The sequence below is a fragment of the Acomys russatus genome, chromosome 14 (assembly GCF_903995435.1).
Source record: "Acomys russatus chromosome 14, mAcoRus1.1, whole genome shotgun sequence".
In the NCBI taxonomy this organism is placed as follows: domain Eukaryota; kingdom Metazoa; phylum Chordata; class Mammalia; order Rodentia; family Muridae; genus Acomys; species Acomys russatus.
The window spans coordinates 34,642,597-34,667,262 of NC_067150.1; the positions used below are offsets into that span (position 1 = coordinate 34,642,597).

At 41.4% G+C, this 24,666-nt stretch overlaps 1 protein-coding gene across 1 annotated transcript in view; it reads right to left on the reverse strand.

Moving 5' to 3' along the window:
- Positions 1-24,666, reverse strand: part of Arhgef12 (Rho guanine nucleotide exchange factor 12) — a 130,426-nt gene that overhangs the window by 46,833 nt on the left and 58,927 nt on the right. The window contains exons 5-12 of the mRNA XM_051156250.1: positions 17,343-17,441; positions 16,488-16,537; positions 12,662-12,719; positions 10,707-10,885; positions 9,479-9,556; positions 9,177-9,296; positions 7,057-7,197; positions 2,209-2,283 (exon numbers count right to left, since the gene is read on the reverse strand). Of these exons, the coding sequence (XP_051012207.1) occupies positions 2,209-2,283; positions 7,057-7,197; positions 9,177-9,296; positions 9,479-9,556; positions 10,707-10,885; positions 12,662-12,719; positions 16,488-16,537; positions 17,343-17,441 (800 nt within the window). The remainder of the gene's footprint in view (positions 1-2,208; positions 2,284-7,056; positions 7,198-9,176; positions 9,297-9,478; positions 9,557-10,706; positions 10,886-12,661; positions 12,720-16,487; positions 16,538-17,342; positions 17,442-24,666) is intronic.

Consider the following 24,666-nt stretch of genomic DNA (forward strand, 5'->3'; position numbering starts at 1 on the left):
TTTTCAAGACAAGGCTTCTTCATGTAGCTCTGGCTGTCCTGGAACTCACTTTGTAGACCAGCTTGGCCTCAAACCCACAGAGATCCACCTGTCTCTGCTGCCCAAGTACTGGGATTAAAGACATGTACCGCCAGAGTCTTACCATTTTAATACTTCATTCATCAATTCACACATACTTATACCTTACAATGAAAGGACATCAAACCAGTTTACATTCCTTTCTTTTTGGTGATGCCAGGACTACAACACAGGGCCTTGACCATGCTAAGCAGGGGTCTGCCACTTGTCTATAGCTCCATGCCTATTCTATCTCAACTTTTTAAAAACTTACTTTGTCTAACCTCAAACTTTTAATATTTTAAAAACTAGGTAAGACAAGAGACATTTATTTTCAACAATAGCCAAATTTTCATTTTATAACTTGATGCCTCAAAAATGTTCTAACAAAACTTTGTTAAATCCTTTACAATAAAACTTCAGATACATTTATTAAAAATTAAAATCTAGGGGTTAGAAAGATGGCTCAGCAGTTAACGATTCCTTTCTGTTCTTGCAGAGGAGCTGGGCTCACGTTCCAGCACCCACCAGTTCCTGGGGATCTGACACCCTCTCTGGCATCACTGCACAAATGTGGACAGATATAAATGCAGTCAAAACACCCAAGCACTTAAAATACCAAATAAAATAATATTGCTAAAGCATTCTATCAAGAGCAGGTAAATCCCAGGGCCACTGGGAGTTCAGCAAGTAAATATACTTGCCACACAGTCGGGGGGTCCTGAGTGGACAGATGGAAGAATGGAACCAACTCCACAGCGTGCACATACACAATAAAAATGAATAATTAAAAAGTCTTTTTAAAGAGTATGAAAATCCAGCAGTTGTACCTCTAAGTTGATACCCAAGAGGACAAAAGCAACACAGTGGTGCATAACAGTATACATACATGGGGGAGGTTTAAATTTCTTATGTGTTTAGGGCTGGAGAGACGGCTCAGAGGTTAAGAGCACTGGCTGTTCTTCCAAAGGTCCCGAGTTCAATTCCCAGCAACCACATAGTGGCTCACAACCATCTATAATGTGATCTGGTGCCCTCTTCTGGTATTCAGGTGTACATGCAAGCAGAACACTGTATACATAATAAATAAATAAATCTTTTAAAAATTGTTCTTATGTGTTTAAAACTACTAAATAGCTACACATTACATTCTGTTTAATATATGCACGGGAGGGAGTAGAATATTAATCATTCTTAAAAGGTAAGAAAAGCCTGGCACATGCTACAAGGACAACTTGAAGACACTGTGCTGCTTGATGTAAGTCAGTCACAAAAGAAAAAATATTATGTGATTCTGTTTATATGAACAGGCCAAGTGGTCTATTCGTAAAAACAGAAAGCACGGCAGTTGTCGGGGTTGGGAAGAGAGTACAGGGATTGAGCATTCAACAGCACCGGCTTCAGCTGAGGAACAAACTATTCTGGAGACAAAGTGGTAATAGCTGCAAAGCAATGAGAATGCACTTGTTTAGTTATTTTTTGGGCTGCTTTTTTTTTTTTTTTTTTTTTGGTACTAAAAATAGCTAGTATGTAGGCAGTGGTGATGCACTCCTTTAATCACAGTTCTCAGGAGGCAGACCCAGGCAGATCTCTGAGTGAGCTCCAGGACAGCCAGCACTACAGAGAAACCCTGTCTCAAAACAAACAAACAAACAAACAAACAAACAAAATGAATAAAAAAAGTAATAGTAAGGGGGCTGGACAGAAGGCTCAGAGGTTAAGAGCGCTGTCCGCTTTTCCAGAGGTCCTGAGTTCATTTCCCAAAACCCACATGGTAGCTCATAACCATCTAGAATGAGATCTGGTGGGCCCTTTTGGCATGCAGGTATACATGCAGACAAAGTACTGTATACATAATAAGTAAATAAATCTTAAAAAAAAAAGTAGTAGTAAATTTCATAACCTATTTGGCATTATAGCACACTAATAATGCTGTGGACTAAATCTTTCCTAAGTTCTTGTAATAAACTTGTTTTGTCTGTCACACACCCTCTCTCTCAGACAGCACTTGACACCCTCCTTGCACATCTGGAAGACAAGGAGAGAGAGGTAAAGGAGACAGAGAGAGATCAGCAGGGAAGCCCTTGGCAGCATGTGTCACACTGCAGTCACTCTAAAGCAAAGCCAACGCTGCGCGTCTGTCATACTCACGGTGTCCTGAACCCCTTCGCTTTTCTCTGGGGTTTCCTCCAGACAGATCCTTTCTTTCAGGCCACTCTTGGGACTCTAATGAGAAGAGAACACACACGCACACACATGTAGTAATTCACTTCAGTAAGCAGCAGATGAAGGTGAGGGCAGCCGGCACGCAGGGGAGAAACCAGCTGTCCTTCATACAGTGTGTGGCTATTACTCTCATTCCTGCCACTAGGTGGCCACTTGTTCTCCCAGCGTTTCAATTCAGTACCGGAAACAATATAGAATCCATAACACCGGTCCATCTACTCCCCAGCCAGGGGGAAACCTTCCGTTTTCATGACTATGAGCAGGTATACTCTACACCTCAAACTCCTTGTTTCAAATAAAACTCAAACTTTATCATCTTTCTTAGGCTCTATCTTATTGAACTATCTTTTTCCCCTCTCCCTGTGACCAAAACTAAATTACTCACATCAGAATTGATGGCCCACATTAGCACCTGTGAGTACAAACACACACACGCCTGGCTTGTCCTTTTTGGAGTTTCTTAAGAATATAAATTTTCCCAACATTCGGGAGGCCAAGGCAGGCGGATCTCTGTGAGTTCGAGGCCAGCCTAGTCTACAGAGTGAGTTCCAGGATAGCCAGAGCTATACTAAAGAAACCCTGTCTCAAACAAACAAACAAACAAAAATCACACATGTACGTACACACACACACACACACAGAGAGAGAATGAGAGAATATATAATCTTTGAAAAAAATCAAGCAGAAATACTTATTCTACATGCGATATAGTCACTTCCTCAAACAGAAATACCCCTCCTGGATGGAGCAGGACACTAAGGAGGCTCAAGAAACTCAGAAGAAATTTACAGGCTTCCAGGAGCCTTCGTGTGAGGACATTATCATAAAAAAAATTGCTGGGACAGAGGCATAGCTCTCTGTGGTGTCACTGCTTACAAGCTGTGCAGACGACTGCCATAATACAGCTTTCTTGAGTCATCAGGCAGGCAGGGGCAGGCTTTTTTGGTGATGTAACTGCCTGAGTCACCCAGTGTCCTGTAAGCAGACTCAATAAACTGATTCACCACACAGGTCTTGGATGGAATCATTTCTGGCTTGTGGCTGCCCTCTCTCTAAGGGGTGAACAGAAACAATGTCCACAGGAAAAGTGTGGCGCTGTTGCATTTCCTATGCAAGCTACATTTTTTAGGGTGAACTAATAGCTAGCAAAGGGAAGTCTTCCCAGCTACTAAATATAGAAAGGAGACAAAACTATAACCCCTGACTGAATAAGGATCTGGGCACTCTGACTCTGAGAGGGATGTCAAAGAGCTACACAGGCTGAGACGGAACTTCAAGCACGAACACCTCAAACACACACACACCTCCTGGAGTGACCAGATGAGATGCACCCAGCACTACCCACGAACTGCTCTTGCCAACAATAACTATTAAACCCTAATCTGACCAAGACTCCAGATCTAACTTTAAGTTTTCAGAAAATAATGATAAGGGAACAAGTTATATACTATTGTGGAAAGAAAGTCAGAAAGTGGGCTGTACAGCTGGATGTATGATCTGAGGCTTTTTTTTTTAAGTGTATTTAAAAAAAAAAAAAGAAACAAAGAAGGGAGGGGAGGGGGGGAAAGGTGATCAATTATCCCCAAAGCCTATATAAAGACCTTGCCCTGAATCTTTACTCAAATAAACCAATCAGGACTGCAGATTTATTAGTGGGGAATTCAGCATCACAGCCCTGGGTTTGTTCCCCAGAATCACAAAACAAATCAAATAAACAAAATACAAAATTATCCTTATATGACAGGATAATCAAACTGTGTGTTAGGAAAATACTAATTCAAAGGCTTGATAAGACTAAGGTTCTATTTTAGAGTGTCTCGCCTTTTAAAGCCACATTACTGAAGAAGTCTTAGATGTGAGGACTGACAGCGAGACACGTGTGAGCAGAGACTGGATTGTTCTGGATTATGAACCTGTGATAGGACTTGTGATGCTCTCTCTCCTTTTAAGTAGATATGATTTTTTTTATATTTACTAAAATTTTATTATTAAAAACTTGCAAATAAGAAAATCATATAGCAAGATGAACTAGACCCAAAGCCTGTCCATTTCAATGAAGAACTTTTCCCAGTAAATCTAAAACAATGAAAACCAGGAACAGAAGCTCTGAATTGCAGATGATGTGTAAGCCACTTCTAAGAGACCTGGCTTGTGGCATTCTTTTAACTCTTCACCACATGGAGCAACAGTGGCATTTTTAAACTCATAAATAAGCAGGTTATTTTATAAATTGAGAAGAGGGCTGAGGAGATAGCTCGGTAAGTCAAGTGCTTGCTCCATAACCACAGAGATGTGAGTATGAATCTCTAGAGCCCAGCCAGCATCCATGTAAAAGCTGAGCACGTTACCTGGAGCCCTGGTCCTAGAAGGCAAGAAACACATATCCCAGGAGCTCACTGACTAGCCAGACTAACTAGTAAGATCCAGGTTCAGTGAGAGGCTGTCTCAAAAGATGGGACAGTGACAAAAGAAAGTCCCCCGGTGATAACTTCTGGCTTTTATGCATCCACATGTGCACATAAATATGTGTGCCCACCAGGCAGGCAGGCAGACAGACAGACAGACAGACACACACACACACACACACACACACACACACACACACACACACACACACACTACATTTTTAAAGCCAAAAGTGCGAACTCAAAAGAAGACTGATCCTTCCAAACTTGCTGCAGTACAGTTCAAAGGAATATAGAAATCCATAAGCTGCATTTAGCCTCAAACTGACACTTGTGGGAATTAAACAAGTTTGCTTTGTGTCCAGTAGACAAGTCTGGACTACATTATTTCTCAGGGTTTCTGTAATATTTAGTCCTAGTTTCTCTGTCTATATACAATGGTAATACTACTGAAGATACTGTGAGAATAAAAAGTATCTCAAAGCATTAACAGAACCTCTGGCACAGAGCAGGCATTCACTAAATGGTAACTGTTAACCATTCAACACACATCTGTAAAATTCCTATTAACCCAGTCTCCTTTTCTTACAGCATCCTTGTCTCTCTAGTCCAGTTTGTCTTCTACACTGATACGTTTCTGACAGTGCTCCTCCTCTATGTACTTGTGAAAGCCTAAAAACTTTACTCAATCATTTTACTATTTGCCTTGGCTAGTCTTATGTCAACTTGAAACAAGTTACAGTCATCTGAGAGGAAGGAACCTCAGTTGAGAAAAATGCCTCCATAAGACTATGCTGTAGGCAAGCCTGTAGAGCATTTTCTTAATTAGAGATTGATTTAAGAGGGCCCACGCTATTGTGGGTGGTGCTGAGCTGGTAAGAAAGCAGGCCGAGCAGGCTATGACCAGCGAGACAGTAAGCAGCACTCCTCCATGTTGCTCTAAAGCCTCCACTCTCTTAAAAATGCCATGTTCTCATGTGTCAGCTCCTTTGTGCATATTCAGAGGATCATCCCTGGGGAGCTAGGTGGAGGCAAATCTCTTAGTACCTGAATAAGGTGGCCAAGCCAGCCACCTCTCTTTAGCCTCAGATTTTTCTTTTGTAAAGTGACAGTGGCAATACTCCAAAGATGTCTTCAGAGTCAACGAACATAAAATGCTAAATACACCAGTATTGTTATAATGCTTGATCAATATTAGCTATTATAATTTTCCTTGAAAACTGAACTTTTAAGATCCTGTTATCATTATCTTTCCAATAATAATAATAATAATAATAATAATAATAATAATAATAATAATAATAATAATAATAATAATAATAGTTCTCAAATTTTCCTTGCTGGAGAAGCTGAATCAGTGAACCAGGCCTCAAAGGTAGCCTAGATAATGGTTTAGACCATCGGTCTCAGTCACTCCCGCCCTGACAACTTTAACAATACACTGCTCACCAGCACCGTGTGTACACAAGTCATAAGCTGTGGCATCTCTTCTGCATACAGTGCACCTAATGTCCTGTGCTTGTCTTAAAAACCACACTTACTAACCTGATTTAAGAGTTCACAGACCAAAACACTACCTCAGACTATGACCTCATTGTCTGTAAAGGAGACGACCTATTTCTTCATCTACCACCAGAACTATGTATAAAATAATGTTGTATAAGCAATGCTCACAGCCTTTTTCTTTTTTGCTTTGGAGATAGTCTTACTATGTAGCCCTGAATAGCCTGGAATTCTCTATGTAGACCAGGCTGGCCTATAACTCACAGAAATACTCCTGCTTCTGCTTTCCAAATACCAGGATTAAAGTTTATGTGCTCCTATGCTTGGCCTGGTTTAGCTTTTAATATTCATGAAACTATGGTTCTACAGCATATTCAACCTAGTATATTTTTATAAACAAATACCCATACTCATCTATAAGTCTCTTGTGAATCAAGACAGAACTGACAGGAAAGCCAGGCTGGAGTCTAACAGGGTGAAGGCTGTTTCTCTTTGTAATGGCAAAGTGCCTCATGATTTAAGACTGAGTCACTCTGACCACAATTGGAATATTAACATGCTCTTAAAGATACCAACAGTTGGCCTCACATTTGAGCAAAAAGGCACGAGCATTAGCTTCTCTACCCACAAACAAGAAGCCTGCTGGGAAATTCCATCCCTACAAGAAACAATTGGCAGTGAATGCCTGAGGGGAAAGTGAACTCTGGAATTAAAAGCCCACATATAACAGTGTCTAGAACTTCTGTTCATCAAATTGCTATATAAAAATCTTTACTTTATAAGACACATTGTGAATGCACATAAGTTAAGAAAGGGGTTATGAGGAGAATGCAAGATGATACAAATTTAAAAGCTTAATGCTTACATCTGCATTGTCACTACTATGCCGAGAAGCATCTCCACTGCTCCAGTCAGTCCTGCACAGGCCATCTCCAGGATCTGTTTCTGCCTCACCAACTGTTAGGGCATCACCTAATGGCCTGGAGGGTGCAATTACAGCTCCGTCCTAAAACAGATTAAAGAATCATATAGACACAATCACAGGTGAGATTGGTGATTACTGCCTGCATAGGTAAACAGTGGCAATACCTTCTACCATCTACATGGATGCAGCTAAAGGCTGGCTACCCATGTGACCAAAAATATTTAACGTAAAAACCATAAATAACTATGAGTTCTAGAAACCTAAAATGAACAACCATAAAGACAGGGAAAGCAATTTTTAACACAGAATAAGGTTCCAACAGCAAATATCACCACAAGCATATACACAGGAGCACTAACTTACATCATTTAGACTATGTGCCATTAGTAAAGACTAATACACAACTTCTATTTAAATGCCTTCCATTGCTTCTGAGTTCCATTAAATGTCCAGTATTTGGACAGATGCTATAAAGGAAAATTACTGAAACTAAATTGTTTACTGCTCATACTGGTACCTTGTTTTTGTCCAGTAATAAAAATATAAAGAGTTCTTGGTTTAGCTCGACTAATATTGACGAGGCAACAGGTTCAGTCCCCAGTACTACCAAATATGCACGTGTGTGCATACGTGTCCACACAAGCACACAGATATCATTACTGCAGCATAATTAAAATGCAAAACATTGTGTAATGAAAGTACACTAAACCAGGAAACCTCACGTTCTCTGTCACCTTAACTATGTCAGTTTTCCAACCACATGTAGTATTTGACTTTAAAACTAGCAAAGTGAGATAAATAATCTTGAAGAATTTTTTTCAGTTCTGTAAATATGTGACTTTTAGTGATTCAAAAACAATAGCAACCCATCAGCTTTTACCCATTGGCAAAAAAAAAAAAAAAAGGTAAGTAATCCTACAGGCAAGTTGCTCATCTTTCTTTGAGATGAAGTATAAGAAGCTCTGTGCATCTTAAACATGAGCATCCCAGGACGTCTGGCTGACATGAGCTGCTGAGCTTTTGAACCACTGGTACATCACTCCATTACTTACGCCTTTATGGCAAGCTCTACTAAAACCTATTTTAAAGTTACAATAAAAACCAGGTCTATCATCAAGACCAGAAATATGAAATTGGGTGTGGTAGCACGTTCCTGTGACTGCAACACTCAGGGGGTTAAAGGAGGATTGTTGTAAGTTCCAGGCCAGCCTGAGCTACACAGCCGAATGTGAGGCTAGCCAGGACAATGTAGTAAGACTCTGCATTTATAAAGAAAAAGAAAGGATACAAACATGTTTAGCTATGCTGCAGTACACCTGTAATTCCGGCATTTGAAAGGATCAGGCAGGAAACGACATCCTGCCTATAAGAAGATAATAATAAAACTTAGGAATGTTAATGAGTTTGGAGTTTAGTTGTTCTCACTCTCACCTCCCTCTACTCCATCTGTCTGTCTTCTTTTCCTAGAGTCAGTTTCTCACCCTGCAGCCCATGTTGGCCTTCAATGTGCACTCCCCTTACCTCAGCCTCCCACCCTACATGCTGTGATTACAAGCATGCATGCCATGCCTGACCTTGAACTTAGTTCTTCACTCTTGAGCCCCGAGACTTCCAATAAATGGTGCAATCAGTCTGTAAGTCTTAAGTACATTGGTAAAACAGAGCAGAACAGCAGCATGTAACTTCAGAATGCTAAAGAATACCTGCCCACGTGCTGGCCACAATGCCCTTTAGTGTGTAAAAATCTGACATCCCTACTTAAAAACACATCAGTTGCCATCATGACAGCATGATCCACAGAAATGCAACTATTTTCAACACTTCTGGCTTGTCAAATCAAAGCAAAAATACTCAACTCGTTCTTAAATTACAGCGGAACCAAAGCAAGCAGCAATCAGAAGCCAACACTTACTTCTGTTAACCACTGCATCCTACACAGAACATCCTGTTACCCTATGCTAGGAAAATCACTTTCAAAGGGCAACTATGGCCCTCGCTGACACAGCCCCAGAAGAAAGCTCTCCTGCAAACCTGGGCAGAACTTTCTATAATGCCACTACCTGCGCAGAGCCTGTGGCTTTGGACAGCTGCTCCTGCAGCTGCGGGATGTGCTTCTTGGCCTCCTGGATCTCCTTGAGCAATCTTTGGGCAGGCGTTCGGTTGTAATCTTCCTGCAGTACCTGAGAGTCATAGCAAGATCTTAGGAACTCACTGCTTATGTCATGACAATAGAGAGAAACCCCACTGCTGGCACAGAAGCTGGTAGCACTGCACAATTCTCTTGGCTGGTTACTGGCCAACAGCAACCCTACGTGCACGCACAGTTTCCCTGGCCAGCAAAGAGCCCAGGCTAACTCCGTACCTGCAGCCGTTCCTGTTCTTTCTGTAACATTTTCCTCAGAATCTCTACTTTCTGGTTATGGACCACATTGTTTTCCTCCTAGAAAAGATTGAAACACAGGGGAAATGAGGCTAAAACTGAAAACCTAAGAGAGGCTGCTCTGCACTAGCTCCCACCCTCAGTGTCCTTCAGTTATGAATGAAGATGGCTTGTTCCATTAAGAAAGTTACAGGAAGCGTTTTGCCTTTTCATTTCACTTTCACTAAACTATGTTCAAGAGAACATTAACTGTGGGTATCACAGCATTACAGAAGTACAAGTCTGCTGTTTCCACATCTCTCCACTGAGGCTTCCCTACCAATTTCCTGGCTTGGTTCCAATTTCCAGGCCAGCCTGCCCGAAATCTGGGCCAGCTCCCAATTCATCACTCTGGTTCTACAACCCTGTAGTGTGTTACACACTTCTGTGCCTTCCTAATCCTGCTACAGCCATGTCCCTCCCTTGCGGAGTGTTGAAGGGAGCCTTACTGCTTACACGGTTTCCTTGTAAACTTGCTCAGTGACTGTGACTACACACATGACCTCCTTCTGTTAAGCCATCTCCCACTGTGGACTTCCTTAACTGGCACTAGCTTAAGCAAAAAGTCTTGCTTTTCTGAAAATGCTGTTCAGCTGTGGTTATTCTGTCTTCTCCACCCGTCTGCTTTCCTCGCCACAGCCACACTGTTACCCATTATAAAAGGCTAACTTCAAACCCAGCCATTCTATGAAGAGCCTCTCCACCACAACTGCATGTACTTTTTCACACAAGTTAGAATTTTCCCCTTATGTCTACATTCTGTCTCTCTATGGCAGTTACTCGTAGAGTCTTAAGCTCAGTCAATAAAGGTTTATTAAGCACCTCCAATATGTTGAGCAATATTTTAGGCATTAAGAACACAACAGTAAGCAAAACAAACACTCCTATCTTCATAAGGCATACACTAAAATGACTAATGACTTTGAGCATAGGCTAAAAATATAATCATATTGTGTGGATAGTACATTGTTTTATACATGGCAGGTATCTAGTTCTTCAACTAAATCTGCCGCAACAATCATTCCACATAATTATGTAACTTCTATGTGAGGCAGGTATATTTTAGGATCTTGAAGGGAAGTTTACTAATCAGTTAACACACAATTCTTACTATAAAGCAAAAGCGTCTTTATGTAACTGAGCATCTGCTAAGAAGATGCTCCGCTCTTACCCCCACAAGCACAGGACTAGTGATTCTCTCCATATTCCCAGTTGCTCCAGGGGAATGAGGGGATGTCATAATGGGAGACATATGTCCAGTCACTGGTGGTTCTACTTCAGAATCAGCAAGTGGAATCTGGGGCGACCCAGGTGGGCGTCCCTGGACAGTGAGAGCTACATAGGAACCAGCTTGAGGGGGGAGATGGGAGAAAAAGAAAAGGAGAAAAATAACACTGTTGAGAAACTTTGTTTAAAACTTTTTTTCTTTATCTGAGGTAGTGAGGATGGTACCCAGGAAATGCATGTTAGTCAAGTGACTTATCCCTGAGCTAAATCTGCAACTTTTGTTTTTGAAGACAGGGTTTCTCTGCATTGCCTTGGCTGTCTTGGAACTCACAGTAATCCACCTGCCTCTGCCTCCCAGAGTGCTGGGATTATAGGCATGCACCACCACACACTGCTTAAACTTGCACCTTTTAAAATACCTTTTATCTTGAGGCAACCTCCCTAAATTGCCCAGGCTGACCTTGAACTCATTCTACAGCAAGGTAACCTTTGAACTTGTGACGTTCCTGCCTTAGCCTCCAAAGTGCTAGTATCGCAACTGTGCCCCATAAAGCCTGCAAGTATACTTTGTAATAAGGCTCTCAGTCTTAATGTTCTCTGAGACAGTGATTTACTCCATCACACTAGCCCATATACTTGTCTTGCTCTAACTCTATTCTTTAACTTGTTTAAAGGAAGCCAAAACTCAACCACTCGAACAATGTTTGGAGTAGGCATTAAAAAGTAGGCCACAACCGCCAGGCATGGTGGCACACGCCTTCAAGCCCAGCACTCAGGTATGAGTGTAGTATGCTTATAAAATCAGCACTGGGGAGGTAAAGACAATAGTATCAGCATTTCACGGTCGGCCTTAGCTATATCATGGGTTCCAGGCCAGTTTTGGCTACATACAACTCTGTCCAAGCCCCCTGATCCCCATCCCCAGAAAAAGGCCTTAAAAGAACTCAGTTAGTTTACTAAGCTGGACATGGCAGCACACACACGTAACTCCATCACTCTAAAAGCCGAGGCAGGAGATCTCAAGCTCACTGCCAGGGTCGGCCATCCAGTGTGTGCCAGGCAAGCCTAACTTACATAGCAGAGCCCAATTCACTCAACTTATTCCTAAAAAAATGTCTGTCTCGGTAACAAAAACTAAGTAGTCTGCTTGGCTACAAACAACTCTCTCTTTTTAGAGTGCACTTACAAGGAAATCATTTGATGCAGTCACACTTTCCTTTCTGTTACATCGCAATTATCTTCAGCTTTCTCTTTGGACTTTTGTAATGACAAATACCTAACACCCGAGCTCGGCCAGAACAAGGCAGCAGAGGCTGTTTAGATGATGAGACCCTTTTACGTCCTTCTCTGCATCTGCTGCAACAGCCACGCTGTCATTTGTCTACAGAATGAAGCCATGAGAAACAGTTTCCTCTGCAGAGCAGGTGGGGCTTCAATGACTGTAAGGTATGCAGCCCAGACTTCACTAGATTCTAATATCCCAGATACCCACGCATTGCTATCACCTAGAAGCAAAACGCACAAAAACCGCTGACTCCTTCTTGATTCATGTATGGCTTTCAAATATATTTCCTGAGGCAGGGAGTTGACAAAAAATAATTACTAGTAAGTTTTTACCTTAAACCTTCTAATGGCGGGGGAGTGAAGTGGAAAACACCAGTCAAGGGACTAAATCTAGTTCACAGATCATTTTGCCAAAATAAAAATTTCATTAGGAATTAGCCATTCCTATTAATTTACATATTGCCCGTGCATGCTTCTGTGCTGTAATAACAAGCTCCAGTAGCAACTATGTAGTTCGCAAAGACTATTTGTTATTTGGCCAGTTACAGAAAAATGCTGGCGAACCTTGTTTTGAGTTTTTTGAGAAAACAATGTAATAAACTAACATTCACCTACATCTGATTAGTTTCACCACCTCCAGATGATTTGAATGAGTCACCAGAGTCCCATTCACCTGTAAGAAAAAAAAATGTGTATCATAAAGAGCTAATTAAAACAGCTATCTAGTGACTTCAGGACTTACTGTGTGCTAACTATAATAAACATTCGGTCCAAAATATATTCAGCAGCAAAATGAGCATGGACACAGAACAAGACCTGCATTTAACAGTGACCTATCTAGCCTGTGGTCATTTGGCTACAGGCATCTTAGGATAGCCAGAAGGCAAGCCCAATACGTTTACAAATGACAATGTCATATTGCAATATAAAAGGGTTGAACATCCATAATTTAAAGGAAATTGCCACTTAATCAACATGTTAAATATAAAATATACTTGAAAACAGATTTACAAATTCTTGACACTGGTGCTAGACAGAGCTGGCTCAGCAAATAAGAGAACTACGTTGCTCTTCCAGCAGACCCAGGTTCGATTCCTAGCACCCACACTGCGGCCCAGAACCATCTGCTACTCCAGTTCTGGAGAATCCAGTGCCGCCTTCTGCTCTCCATGGGCGTCGGGCACACATGTGGTGTGCAGCATACAAGGTGGCGAAACACCCATATACATTTACATTTTTTTAGGTTAAAAAAGAAAAGCCAACAACAACAAATCCTTCACAGATTTGTTGAACTACTCCAATTCAAAAAGATGTGTTTAGGGCTGGGGATGTGGCTCAGCTGGCAGTGTGTCTGATGAGCATGCAGGAGCGCTGGGTTCTGTTCCCAGCACCGCATAAACTGGGCACTGATAAGAATGACTGTAATCTCAAACCCAGGAGGCGAAGGCAGAGGATCAACAGCGTAAGACTGCCCTAATCTACACAACAAGAGGCTATGAGCAAGCAAACCAAAACCGTCTTTGCTTCTAATTACTAACAGCTGAATGATTTTTTCAAAACTATAATCAAAAAATGAAAAACAGTGATTATGTAATAACACTCAATTTACTTTTAATTTTCCAAATATGATGTAATCTTTACAAAGAAACTTAATTTTCAGACAAATTAGGTATAAAAATGTTATCCAAGGTCTGCACTTAATGAAACAAATTAAGGTAAAAATATCAAACATGGATTTACAATTAATTTTTTTTCCTCTCACGCAAGTAATACCAACTTAAAGTTGAAATCCATCTGTGTAGGGAGCTCTGAGGCAGTTCAGTCCATAGGGCACCTGCTGTGCAATCAAGCATGAGGACCTGAATTTGACCCAAGAACCAACATAAAAAACACTAGGGACAGCAATCAGGCACTTAGAGTCCTAGTGCTGGGACCACAGAGGCAGGACCAGCCCTGGACCTTGCCGGCTACCCAGGCCAGTCTAGTAAGCAAGCAGGTTGATGAACGCCTGTCTCAAAATCAGGGTAACAGCACTGGAATTGTCCTCTGGCCTCCACATACACATGTGCACATATACACACACATGTACGACATAAGCACAATACATACAAGGAAAAAAAACAGGCCAATGTGCTCACAGTATGTCCCAGAGGCGTTGCTGCTAACTAGGACACAAACGCTAGCTGCTTGCCTTCTCTCACACCGTCAACTCTGAACGTGGATACCTGTGAAGCTCACGAATCCAGTCCTCCTGACTGCTGTTAGTCTCTGACAGTCTTGCTACACAGACGGCCCTGAACTCACAGTTCTCCTACCTCACCCTCAGTGCTGGGATTAGCGTCAGCTACCGTGCCGCGCTCTTCCCTCGGCTCCTGCACACTTAGTTGTTGCAGATTGTTTATGTGTTTTCAGTGTCTAACAAACCACATATGGCACATTAGTACATGTGTTTCCTAGGTAAATCCCTAAAAACAAACTGGCTGATCAAAGACCATACACTTAAATGGTTTAAATACATAGTTACAGATTTCTATCCAACAGATTTTACCAAATTGATGCTGAAACCTGTGAAAGAAGCTGTTCTATTTTATGCCAAATGTGAATCATCGATCACTTAAGTTCCTGATAATGAGATGTATTTTTCATATATAAATTTCTATTTCATTGTTATCAATGACATTGGCCATATTCTCATGAATAAGTTAGCCACTTCAGTTACTCTGAAAAATCATCTGATAAAATTATTTGCTTATTTTTTCTATCAGAGTTATTGTTTTCTTAATAATTTATTCATTTAATTTTTGTTGTTATGTTTTGAGACAGGGCCTGTAGTGCTGGAACCTGCTATGGGATCAGGCTGGCCTCTAACTTGTAGATGATCCTCCTGCCTGCTTCCCCAGGGGCAGATTACAGACGTGCCCCCACTGAGCCAGTTTGTTTGTTTGTTTGTTGTAATTAAACAGTCCTCTTGGGCTGGGAAGATAGCACAGAGGGTAAGAGTGCTTGCTGCACAAGTCTGTCCCCAGCATCCATGTAAAAGCCTGGTGTGGCTTCCCAGGACTGTATGCTCAGTACTAAGTGGGGTTTGGGGAAAGATTGCTGGGGCACAGTGGGTAGGGGCACAGTGGGCAACAAGTTCAGCGAGAGACTCAGCCAGGGGATAAGGCAGGTATTGGTAGAGGAGGACTCCTCTGGTCTTCACACATGTCCATATACATGCACCTGCAACATGCAGACCTACATGTATATAGACCACACCCACACCACACATGCTCTTTACAAGAAAAAGTATCATGTTCTTAACACTTTCAAGAATGTTCTCTTGCCAGGCGTCATGGAGCACACCTTTAATCCCGGCGCTCAGGAGACACAGACAGGCAGATCTCTGTGAGTTCGAGGCCAGCCTGGCTAGGGCTACACAGAGAAACCCTGTCTCAAAAACCAAAAAAACAAACAAACAAAAATTTTAATGTTAAGTAATCAACAGAAATTACTGAGAGATTTATTCCTCTTCTAATGATCAGAGGTCATGGGGCTTGGGCTGGAGACAGAGCTCAGCTGGGAAAGTGCTTAGCTGATAGGCATGAAGCCCAAGGCTTGTTCCCCAGGCCCACCCAACCTTCGAAGGGTGATGAGCATCTGCCATCCCAATGCCTGGTAGGCAGGAGAAGCAGAACTCTCTCCCCAGCCTGGGGTACATGAAACCTTATCTCAAAAAACTGAATCCTCAAGGCCTGTCTGTGGTCCCCAGTGTCTTGAGCAGAGGTCTGTGAGAGTCACATCCTTCTACCTCATCTACACCTCCTCTCTCATACACGACATGCCTTTTTCTTCAGCTACTCCTCTTCTGCCTCTTTACTCTTTGTTTGTTGTGGTTTTCCTGGTGCGGGATATCAAGCCAGGGCCTGGCACCTGCTAGGGACTCTATACCAGCCTCTTTAAAAAGTGCATCTGCAACAACAGTCAACTTGCAGATGACAAGCAAGCCAACACAACCCTATCTGTACAGTATGAGCATTTCTTGCTAAAAGATTAATTTGGGCAGAAATGAGAGGGGTTGTTTGGTTTGGTTTAATTTTTCAAGGCAGGATTTCTCTGTGTAGCCCTGGCTGACCTGGACTCGCTTTCTGGACCAGGCTGGCCTTGAACTCACAGTGATCCACCTGCCTCTTGAGATTACAGGCACATGCCACCAAGCCCAGCTCAGAAATGAGTTTTAAAAAGTGAGTAGTTCCCTACTCAAGAACAAAGGTGACTCCATTTATCCAAGCCTTTTATTGTACCTTTCAGTAAAGGGTAATGTTAACTTTAAAACAAATGAAGTAAGTTTGTATAAAAGGCAGAGAGCTGGTTCTTATAAAAACCTAGGTAGGAAAGTTAATGCAGGCAGAGTATGTTATGTTTTATCCCGTCACAACTTCTACAACAGACTTTGCTTTACCTTGATGATTCGATCACCTGTTTGTACTCCAGCCCGCATGGCTGCTCCATCTGTGTAAGAAACGAATTGTTTAACGTGAGATTCACTGGTAAGTCTTCTTTAAAAAGAAGTAATGTAACATAGTTAAAACATGGGCTAGACAGTATGGCAGACCTGGGTTCAAACCCCACCTCTACCACCCACCGTGTGTGAGTGACACTGGTTTTTATGTTTGTTTTTCTTTTTCTTTTTTTTTTAACTTGGAGACTCAATATTATCTAGAAAGTGTTATCTCCTTTAATATAGTATCATCTACCTAAAATTACAGCAGCCAAAGCAAAAGACTCCACTGTATGATAAGAGCAAGAGATGATGGTCATTTGGTACAAGTGTCCATATCTCTTTAATCTACTCCATGAAAGCATCACTGTAATGCTACAAAGAAATAAAATTGTAGAAATGTCTGTTAAGTGGTGGCATGGAAAATACCAAGAAATTCTGTGGTTTCGATAGCTACAGATGAACTGTTTTCTTTCCATTAAAAAAAAAAAAAAGTCACCTGGGGCAAATTAATTTTATAACTCCATAGAGAAACATAGCATAACAGTCCACATCCCACAGTCTATATAATTCTATTCTGGGCAAGTGACGTCACTTAAGCTTTGTTATGCTTTGCTTCCTGCTTGCTTCCCAGAGACAATGCTTTTTGTTTTTGAGATAGGGTCTCACTATCAGCTAGCCTGGAACTCACTATGTAGACTAAGCTGGCTGAAAAGTCAGAGATCAGAGATCTACCTGCCTCTGCACTCTGAGCGCAAAGATTAAAGGCGTGTACAACTGTGCCTGGAAACAGAACTATTTTTTAAAATGCCTTGCCTTCTTTGACAGATTGTACGAAGACTGGATTGTCTCCACTGACTGTCAGCCCAAATCCATTGTCATCTTTCTGGATGATCACACAGCGTTGAACAAGACCTGCAGAACAACCACAGAGTAAAGGAAGGAGGAAGAAACAATGATTATGCATCAGTGATGAATTCTTTTCTAGCTGGAGAATTAACGGTAACTCATGAAGCCCCTATGGACACTAATCCCATAAAACAAATATAAGAACATTACAAGAGCTATGGGTACCAGTGTCTCATGAGGAGTAGAGAAGACTATCAGGAACAGCTACAGCAAACTGGAAAGGATGGACTTTGAGAGATGAGACAAGTAAAAAGGAAAGCTAATTCTCAGCTATGCCATTAATTTATAATATAAAACACCCCCCCCCCCGCCTCTGTGGTACTTAACCTAAGAAAATCAAATAATATAGACTCTTGGGTAAAGAACATCATATGGAAAACTCCAGAGAAATCCAACCTTAATCTCAGAAAAATATACTCAAGAAAAGAGATTGTACAAAGACAGGAGGTATGCACAGAATAACTACAGCTAGTCTCCCAAGAACTAAGAGAAACAGAAGAATAAAGAAAAAAAATTCTATTCAAAGAAAAGAGAAAAACAGAAAAAAGAAAGCATGTGTCAACTCAACCATTTCTCTCACCTCCCGCATACACTTAGCTGATTGATTCTATCCAAATAATAATTGGGAGCTGTGAAGGCGAGCTAAGAGAAAGGGACCCTGAAGCTGGAGAGAAAGCACATGATTAAGAGCATTTGCTACACTATTGTCAGGAAACTTGCAGCACCTGTGACTGCAGCTCCAGGGTTCTGACACCTTCTTCTCTGGCCTCCATGGGCTATCCGCACATATGTGATTTATATTTATACAGACATATACACATAGTACATACAGAAGAAAAACTATTTTTTTTTAAAGTGCATTTATTATGTAGAGTATTCTTCCTGCATGAATGCCTGCACACCAGAAGAGGGCACCAGATCTCATCATAGATGATAATGAGCCACTCTGTGGCTAGTAGGAATTGAACTCAGGACCTTTGAAGAACAGCCAGTGCTCTTAACCTCTGAGACATCTCTCCAGCCTAGGGGGTGGGGGATGAGGGTTTAAAAGAGAGAAAGGGGAACTCAACCAAAAGAAGAAAAAAAAAGAGTAACGGCTCAATGTAGAACCCTCGTTAGTTCTATCTTATTAAAGATCACACCTGAAGACCCTAAACTCTCAGTTAGCCAGAGATCTAATATATGCTTTCAGCTTTACAGACACAGAGAAGTTTATAAAAGCCAAAGTATGAGATGTAAAATAACACAGAGATAATGATGGTTAGAAAGCAAAAGCTTCTAATAAAGAGTTCATGTAATAAATACAATCTTTTATTAAGTCTAGTATATAAAAGATATGTGAAAACTGCATATTAAAGACATATTCTTGCCATTTTGTCCTCTTTCTGATGATGAATCTGAGCATGTACCCTCACAAAATGAATTTAAAAAAAAAATGATGTGGGCTGAGGATAAGTCCAGTGGCACTGCCTTCCCTGCATGCACAAATCCCTGGGCTTCATCTCCAGTACTTGGGCAGGAAGCAGAAGGGGTCTCATCATAAAAACAGGCCAAAAGCCTAAACATAAGACCTAAAACTTTAGTGTTGATCATGGTGGCACCCACCTTTAATCTGGCCTCTGTCTGGAGACAGGAGCAAGAACATCTAATGAGTCTAAGGCTAGCCTGGTCTACATAGGGAGTTCCAACCCTTCTCAAAAACAAACAAACAGAATTGTTTTTGTTTTTTTGTTTTTAATTAAAAATATGGTGGTATGGGGCTGGAGAGATGGCTCAGCGGTTAAAAGCACTGACTGCTCTTCCAGAGGTCATGAGTTCAATTCCCAGCAACCACATGGTGACTCACAACCATCTATAATGTGATCTGATATCCTCCTCTGGCCTGCAGGGGTACATGCAGGCAGAGCTCTGTATAAATAAATAAAATCTTTAAAAAAATATGGTGGTGCAGCATATAGCCTTTATCCCAGCACTCAGGAGGCAAAGGCAGGATGATCTCTTGTGTTTGAGGCCTGCCTGGTCTACAGAGTTCCTGGCCAGCCAAGGCTACACAGAGAAACTCTGTCTCAAAAAACAAAACAAACAAACAAACAAACAAAAAAACATAAATTTCAAGACCTTAGCACAATGGTCCTCAACCTTCTTGATGCTGTGACCCCTTTATACAGTTCCTCATGTTGCTGTGACCCCCAACCAGAAAATTATTTTTATTGCTATTTCATAATTAATTTTACTACTGTTATAAATCATAAATCCCATGTAAATATATGATATGCAGGATATCTGATATGCAACCCCTGTTTGGGCTGTGACCCACAGGTTAAGAACAGTTGCCTTAAAGGGTAAGCACATATTTTGTAAGACATGAAATGCACTACCAAAGAAAAATATTCCTTGCAGAGGACCTGGGTTCAGCTACTAGGACCTACATGGCAGCTCATCACCTCTTTTAACTCTGATTCCAGAGATCAGGCACCCTCTTCGGGCCTCCAAAGACACCAGGAATACAGGTAGTGCACAAATATACATGTAGGCAAAAAATTCACTCACATAATAAAAAAATAAATTTTGAAATGTGAAATTTCTTCTTTAAAAATGTAGTTCAATAGTGAATGTCATATTAAAAGGAATAAAATATTTAACTGAACACAGGAAAGACTCACTGATAGCTAAAAGGCACATGTAAAGCTATTTAACATCTGCAACATTCAGGAAAGTCTGAGTTCAAACCAGAATGGAACTACTATACACCAATCAAAATGGCTAAAAAATGAAAGATTGAACACACCAAGTGTTGGCAAAGATGCAGGGTGAGTGGACTTGCCTTACCACTGTTGGTGGGAGTGTATAAACTCTTGGGAAAACAATGTGGAAAGTTCCTACAAATGTAGGGATACATTTACATATGAAAGCAACTCAAATGCTCAACAAAGGAGAGATTGTGGCACAGTCATACAATAAAAATGAAATGTTTTGAGAGAAGGGGGAGATGCTTCACATATACAGCAAATATGAATGGATTACAGAAATATGCTAAACACAAGAGACCACAAGATACAATTCCAAAAAAGAGCAAGAGAAGCTCAGCCATAGCAAGAAGCGGATGAGTAATCACCCATAGAAAGGTAGGGATAGGGTAGAAACAAAGGGACTCTGAGTGATGCAGTCCATCTGCCTCTCAATTAGCATAATGGCTACATTAGTATATTCAGTTGCCAAATTGCTTCAACCACATAGTTGAAAGAGTGTAGTCTTACTTTTTATAATATCCTAACAAAACCAGCTTTTGACATTAAGAAACATTACAATCTTTCAATTCCATTAATTACTAAGTAGCAAACAGTATTTGTTTTCACAAACTCACTAGTCATACAAAACTCTAAATTATAATGAGGGCAGAATAAAAAGAAACCATCAAGACCCTGAGTTCAAATCCCAGCAACCACACAGTGCCCTCTTATGGTGTGTAGGCATACATGCAGGCAGAATATTGTATAAATAATAAAGTTTTAAAAAAAGTTTTTGAGACAGAGTTTCTCTGTATAGCCCTGGCTGTCCTGGAACTCTCACTGTAGTCCAGGCTGGCCTCGAATTCACAGAGATCCACCTGCCTCTGCCTCCCAAGTGCTGGGATTAAAGGCGTGCGCCACCACCACCCGGCTTATAAATATATTTTAAATAAAAAATATGGATTAAAAAAAATCATAATTCAAGCCTTTTCTTTCCAATGTCTATGGGTGTTTTGCTTTCATGTACGTGTGTCTATGTAACATGCCAAGTGCCTGCAGACGACAGAAGAACTGGAGATGGAGGTGGTCATTGAGCTGACACGTGAGGGCTTGAAACAGAACCTGGGTCCTCTAGAAGAACAACAGATTCGCTAAACCACTGAGCCATCTCCCCAGAATTAGCAGTTTACGCCACCAGAATGAAATATTTTAAGATGCTGTTGCAAACTATGAAGTTGTGACAAGAAGATGAACAAGTTCAGGGCCAGCCTGAAGACGTTAATTCCTACTCCCACCACCAAGCACTCCACTTATCAGACAGTTAAGCAGAAGGTTCATTTTGAATTGTTAGTAAAGAGGATGGACTCAATCTTTTTCACCTGTCACTTTTGCAGAGGAACTGGGTTGGTTCCGAGCACCCACATGGGGATCCATGATCTCTTATCCCTGATGGATGCAAGACATATATGCAGTATACATGCAGGAAAAACACTCACACACATGAAATAAGATAAATAAATCTAAAATAAAATTAAAAGGGAGTAAAGTAGCACTTCATAGGAACTTTCAAAAGCTGGCACTTGTTTTTAGAAATATAAGTATCTGTGGCCTCAACAGTTCTCAAAATTTCAAAATTAAAAACCAACTACTTCCCAGTTTTGCACACTGTCCTAAAAGACTAAAGGGCTTCTTCTGTGTATAGCATGAGCAGTGTGTGTGTGTATGTGTGTACATGTGTGGAGGCCAGAAGACAATGTCAAGTATCTTCTATAGCTTTCTTTTTTTTTTTTAAATGTATTTATTACGTATACAGTATGCATCAGATCACATTATAGATGGTTGTGAGCCCCCACGTGGTTGCTGGGAATTGAACTCAGGACCTCTGGAAGAGCAGGCAGTGCTCTTAACCGCTGAGCCATCTCTCCAGGCCCCTATAGCTTTCTGCGTATCTTTTGAGACAGTCTCTCACCAAATCGTCTAGACTAGCTGGCCTGTGAGGCTCCAAAGCCGTCCTGTCTCGGCTTCCTCAGCTTTACCCTTATATATTCTTGCAGTTAATATAAATGATCCTCAAGAGGAGGGGGGAACTTCTTTATGTCTTTGTGTTGGGGTTTTAAAATGTGGTCTCAAGGTGAACTATGTAGCCAAAGCTAGTCTTGAATTGCTGATCCCCCTGCCTTTACCACCAGAGCACTGGGATTTCTGGCTTGTACTGCCATGCTCCAACTACCTTTTGTTTAAACAAGGTAATTAGCTTTGAATAGGGAAGAGAGGAGGAAAATGTCAATGAGCAGAGCTTCTTATTACAGGCAGTTTTAGAAAAAAATGAAACAACTATCGTAAAAGTTTTTCTAACTGCCCAGACCTGAAAGCTTTTCCCTGCTATCCTGTTAGAACATGGAGTCTGTAGACTCCCAGTGCCACCTCTGTTTACTCTTAAAACTCATTAGTATTTTCCACATGGACCTGTATTTGTTTTTGTCTCCTCACTGTGACATGCCCCAAGGGGAGGGAGGGATGCTCTACCTGGCTCACCGGCTTAGCTCAGAGCCTGGTGGACAGTCTACCTGGTGCAAGAAGAAATTCTTTAAAACTTGATTAAGTAATGAAACTTCAAAAAGAAGAAGACTCTCAAAATGGAAAGAAGCTCAGAAAGGAAGGTAAATAGACATGGGAAGAAATAAGAGTGGCCACCACATACTGTTAACTTTATAAACAGCCTTAGGGCCCTAAGGACGATGAAGGTCCCCTGTGCTGGGATTCTGCAGAAGAGGCAAAGCCTGCCTTCTCTGTTCAAGTGACTTCTGGCTGACACACCTCCTCTTTTAATTTTTGCTTGGGTGTTTAAAGTTGTTAGTTTTGAGGAGTTTGGTGGTGGTGGTGGTGGTGGTGGTGGTGGTGGTGGTGGTGGTGGTTTTGGTTTTTTTGAGATGGTATCTCACTATTTGGCAGAAAGTGGTCTCACACTTGCAATTCTCCTGTGCTGGGACCAACGGGCCTGTACTTACTACACCTGGTTTTTCCATTCTACATCAAAAGGAGATTTAAAAACAAAAAAGTTAAGAGTTAAAGAAGCAGCAGAATGGGGGCTAGAGAGAAGGCTCAGAGGTTAAGAGCACTGACTGCTAATCCAGAAGTCCTGAATTCAATTCCCAGCAACCACATGGCAGCTCATAACCATCTATAATGTGATCTAATGCCCTTTTCTGTCATGCAGGCAAGCACTATATACATAATAAATAAATACTGAAAAAATGTTTTAAGAAGAAGAAGAAGAAGAAGAAGAAGAAGAAGAAGAAGAAGAAGAAGAAGAAGAAGAAGAAGAAGAGTGTTGCACACTTCCTTCTCTTTGCTCTTGCCCATCTATGCCCCATTACTCACTCGGGTCACTGGGCGCCCTTGGAGATGAGGGTGTGGTCAGTGCAGAGCAGGCATGAAGCTCTGGATTAGTGGCTCTGCACTCTCCCCACCTAACGTCTAACTGCCAGTCTGAGACTCTGGTGTACGTTAAACTCTAAGAAATGGACCACTATAAAAAGCAAGTGAGTCTTACAATACAGCCAATTCAGAATCTACCGAATCCAAATTACCAGTACTGTTCTGTCCTATTCGCCCCTGTTGTGTGCATACAACAGGATCTGTGGTGATAACTAATAACTAAACCATTCAATATTCAGAAATGCAGGGGCTAGAGAGCTGGCTCAGTGGTTAATAGCACTTACTGCTCTTGCGAAGGACTTGAATTCGGTTCCCACAGGGTGGTTCACAACCACCTGTAACTCCAATTATACAAGCATGTATGCAGACAAAAGACTTATACACATAAAATAAAGTACGTTTTTAAAAACTAGAAAAAAAATTCAGAAATCCAGTCTCTCAAATGCTCACGTCTGCTGTTATCCTCCACTCAAAATGAAATCAAAGTCAGGAGTGGTAGGTTCACACCTTTAACACCAACATCCATGGGGGCAGGAGTAAGGTTGGGGCTTTACAGCAAGCCCTGTCTCAAATAGTAAATAAATAATTTTAAAAATCAAGTGATTCCAATTCTTGAAAGAAATGGTCTATTGTGGAGGGAAATTTTTCACTTTAAAAGAGAAATTGCTTCTGTGACACTGAAATCACCCACAGCATCACTTTGTGGTATACTGGAATGAGAACAGCCACCACCGGCTCATTTTTCAACAGCGGGTTCTCTTTGGGACGGCTTAGGTGTAGCCTTCTTTAAGACGGTGTGCCACCAGGAGATGGCTGTGAGGTTTTAATTCAGGCCATTCCGCGCACACGTGCACGCGTGTGTGTGTGTGTGTGTGTGTGTGTGTGTCCTCCCTCCCTTCTTTCCTCTCCCTCTCACGCTCCTCTTCTCTCTCTACTTCATGGCTAAGATGTGAGCTCTTCTTAGCTACTGCTCCAACTGCCTCCTGGCTGCCAAGCTCCCCACCATGAACAGTAGTGAACTCTAACCCTATGAAACCCTGAGTTCCACACAGCGACCTTGGTCA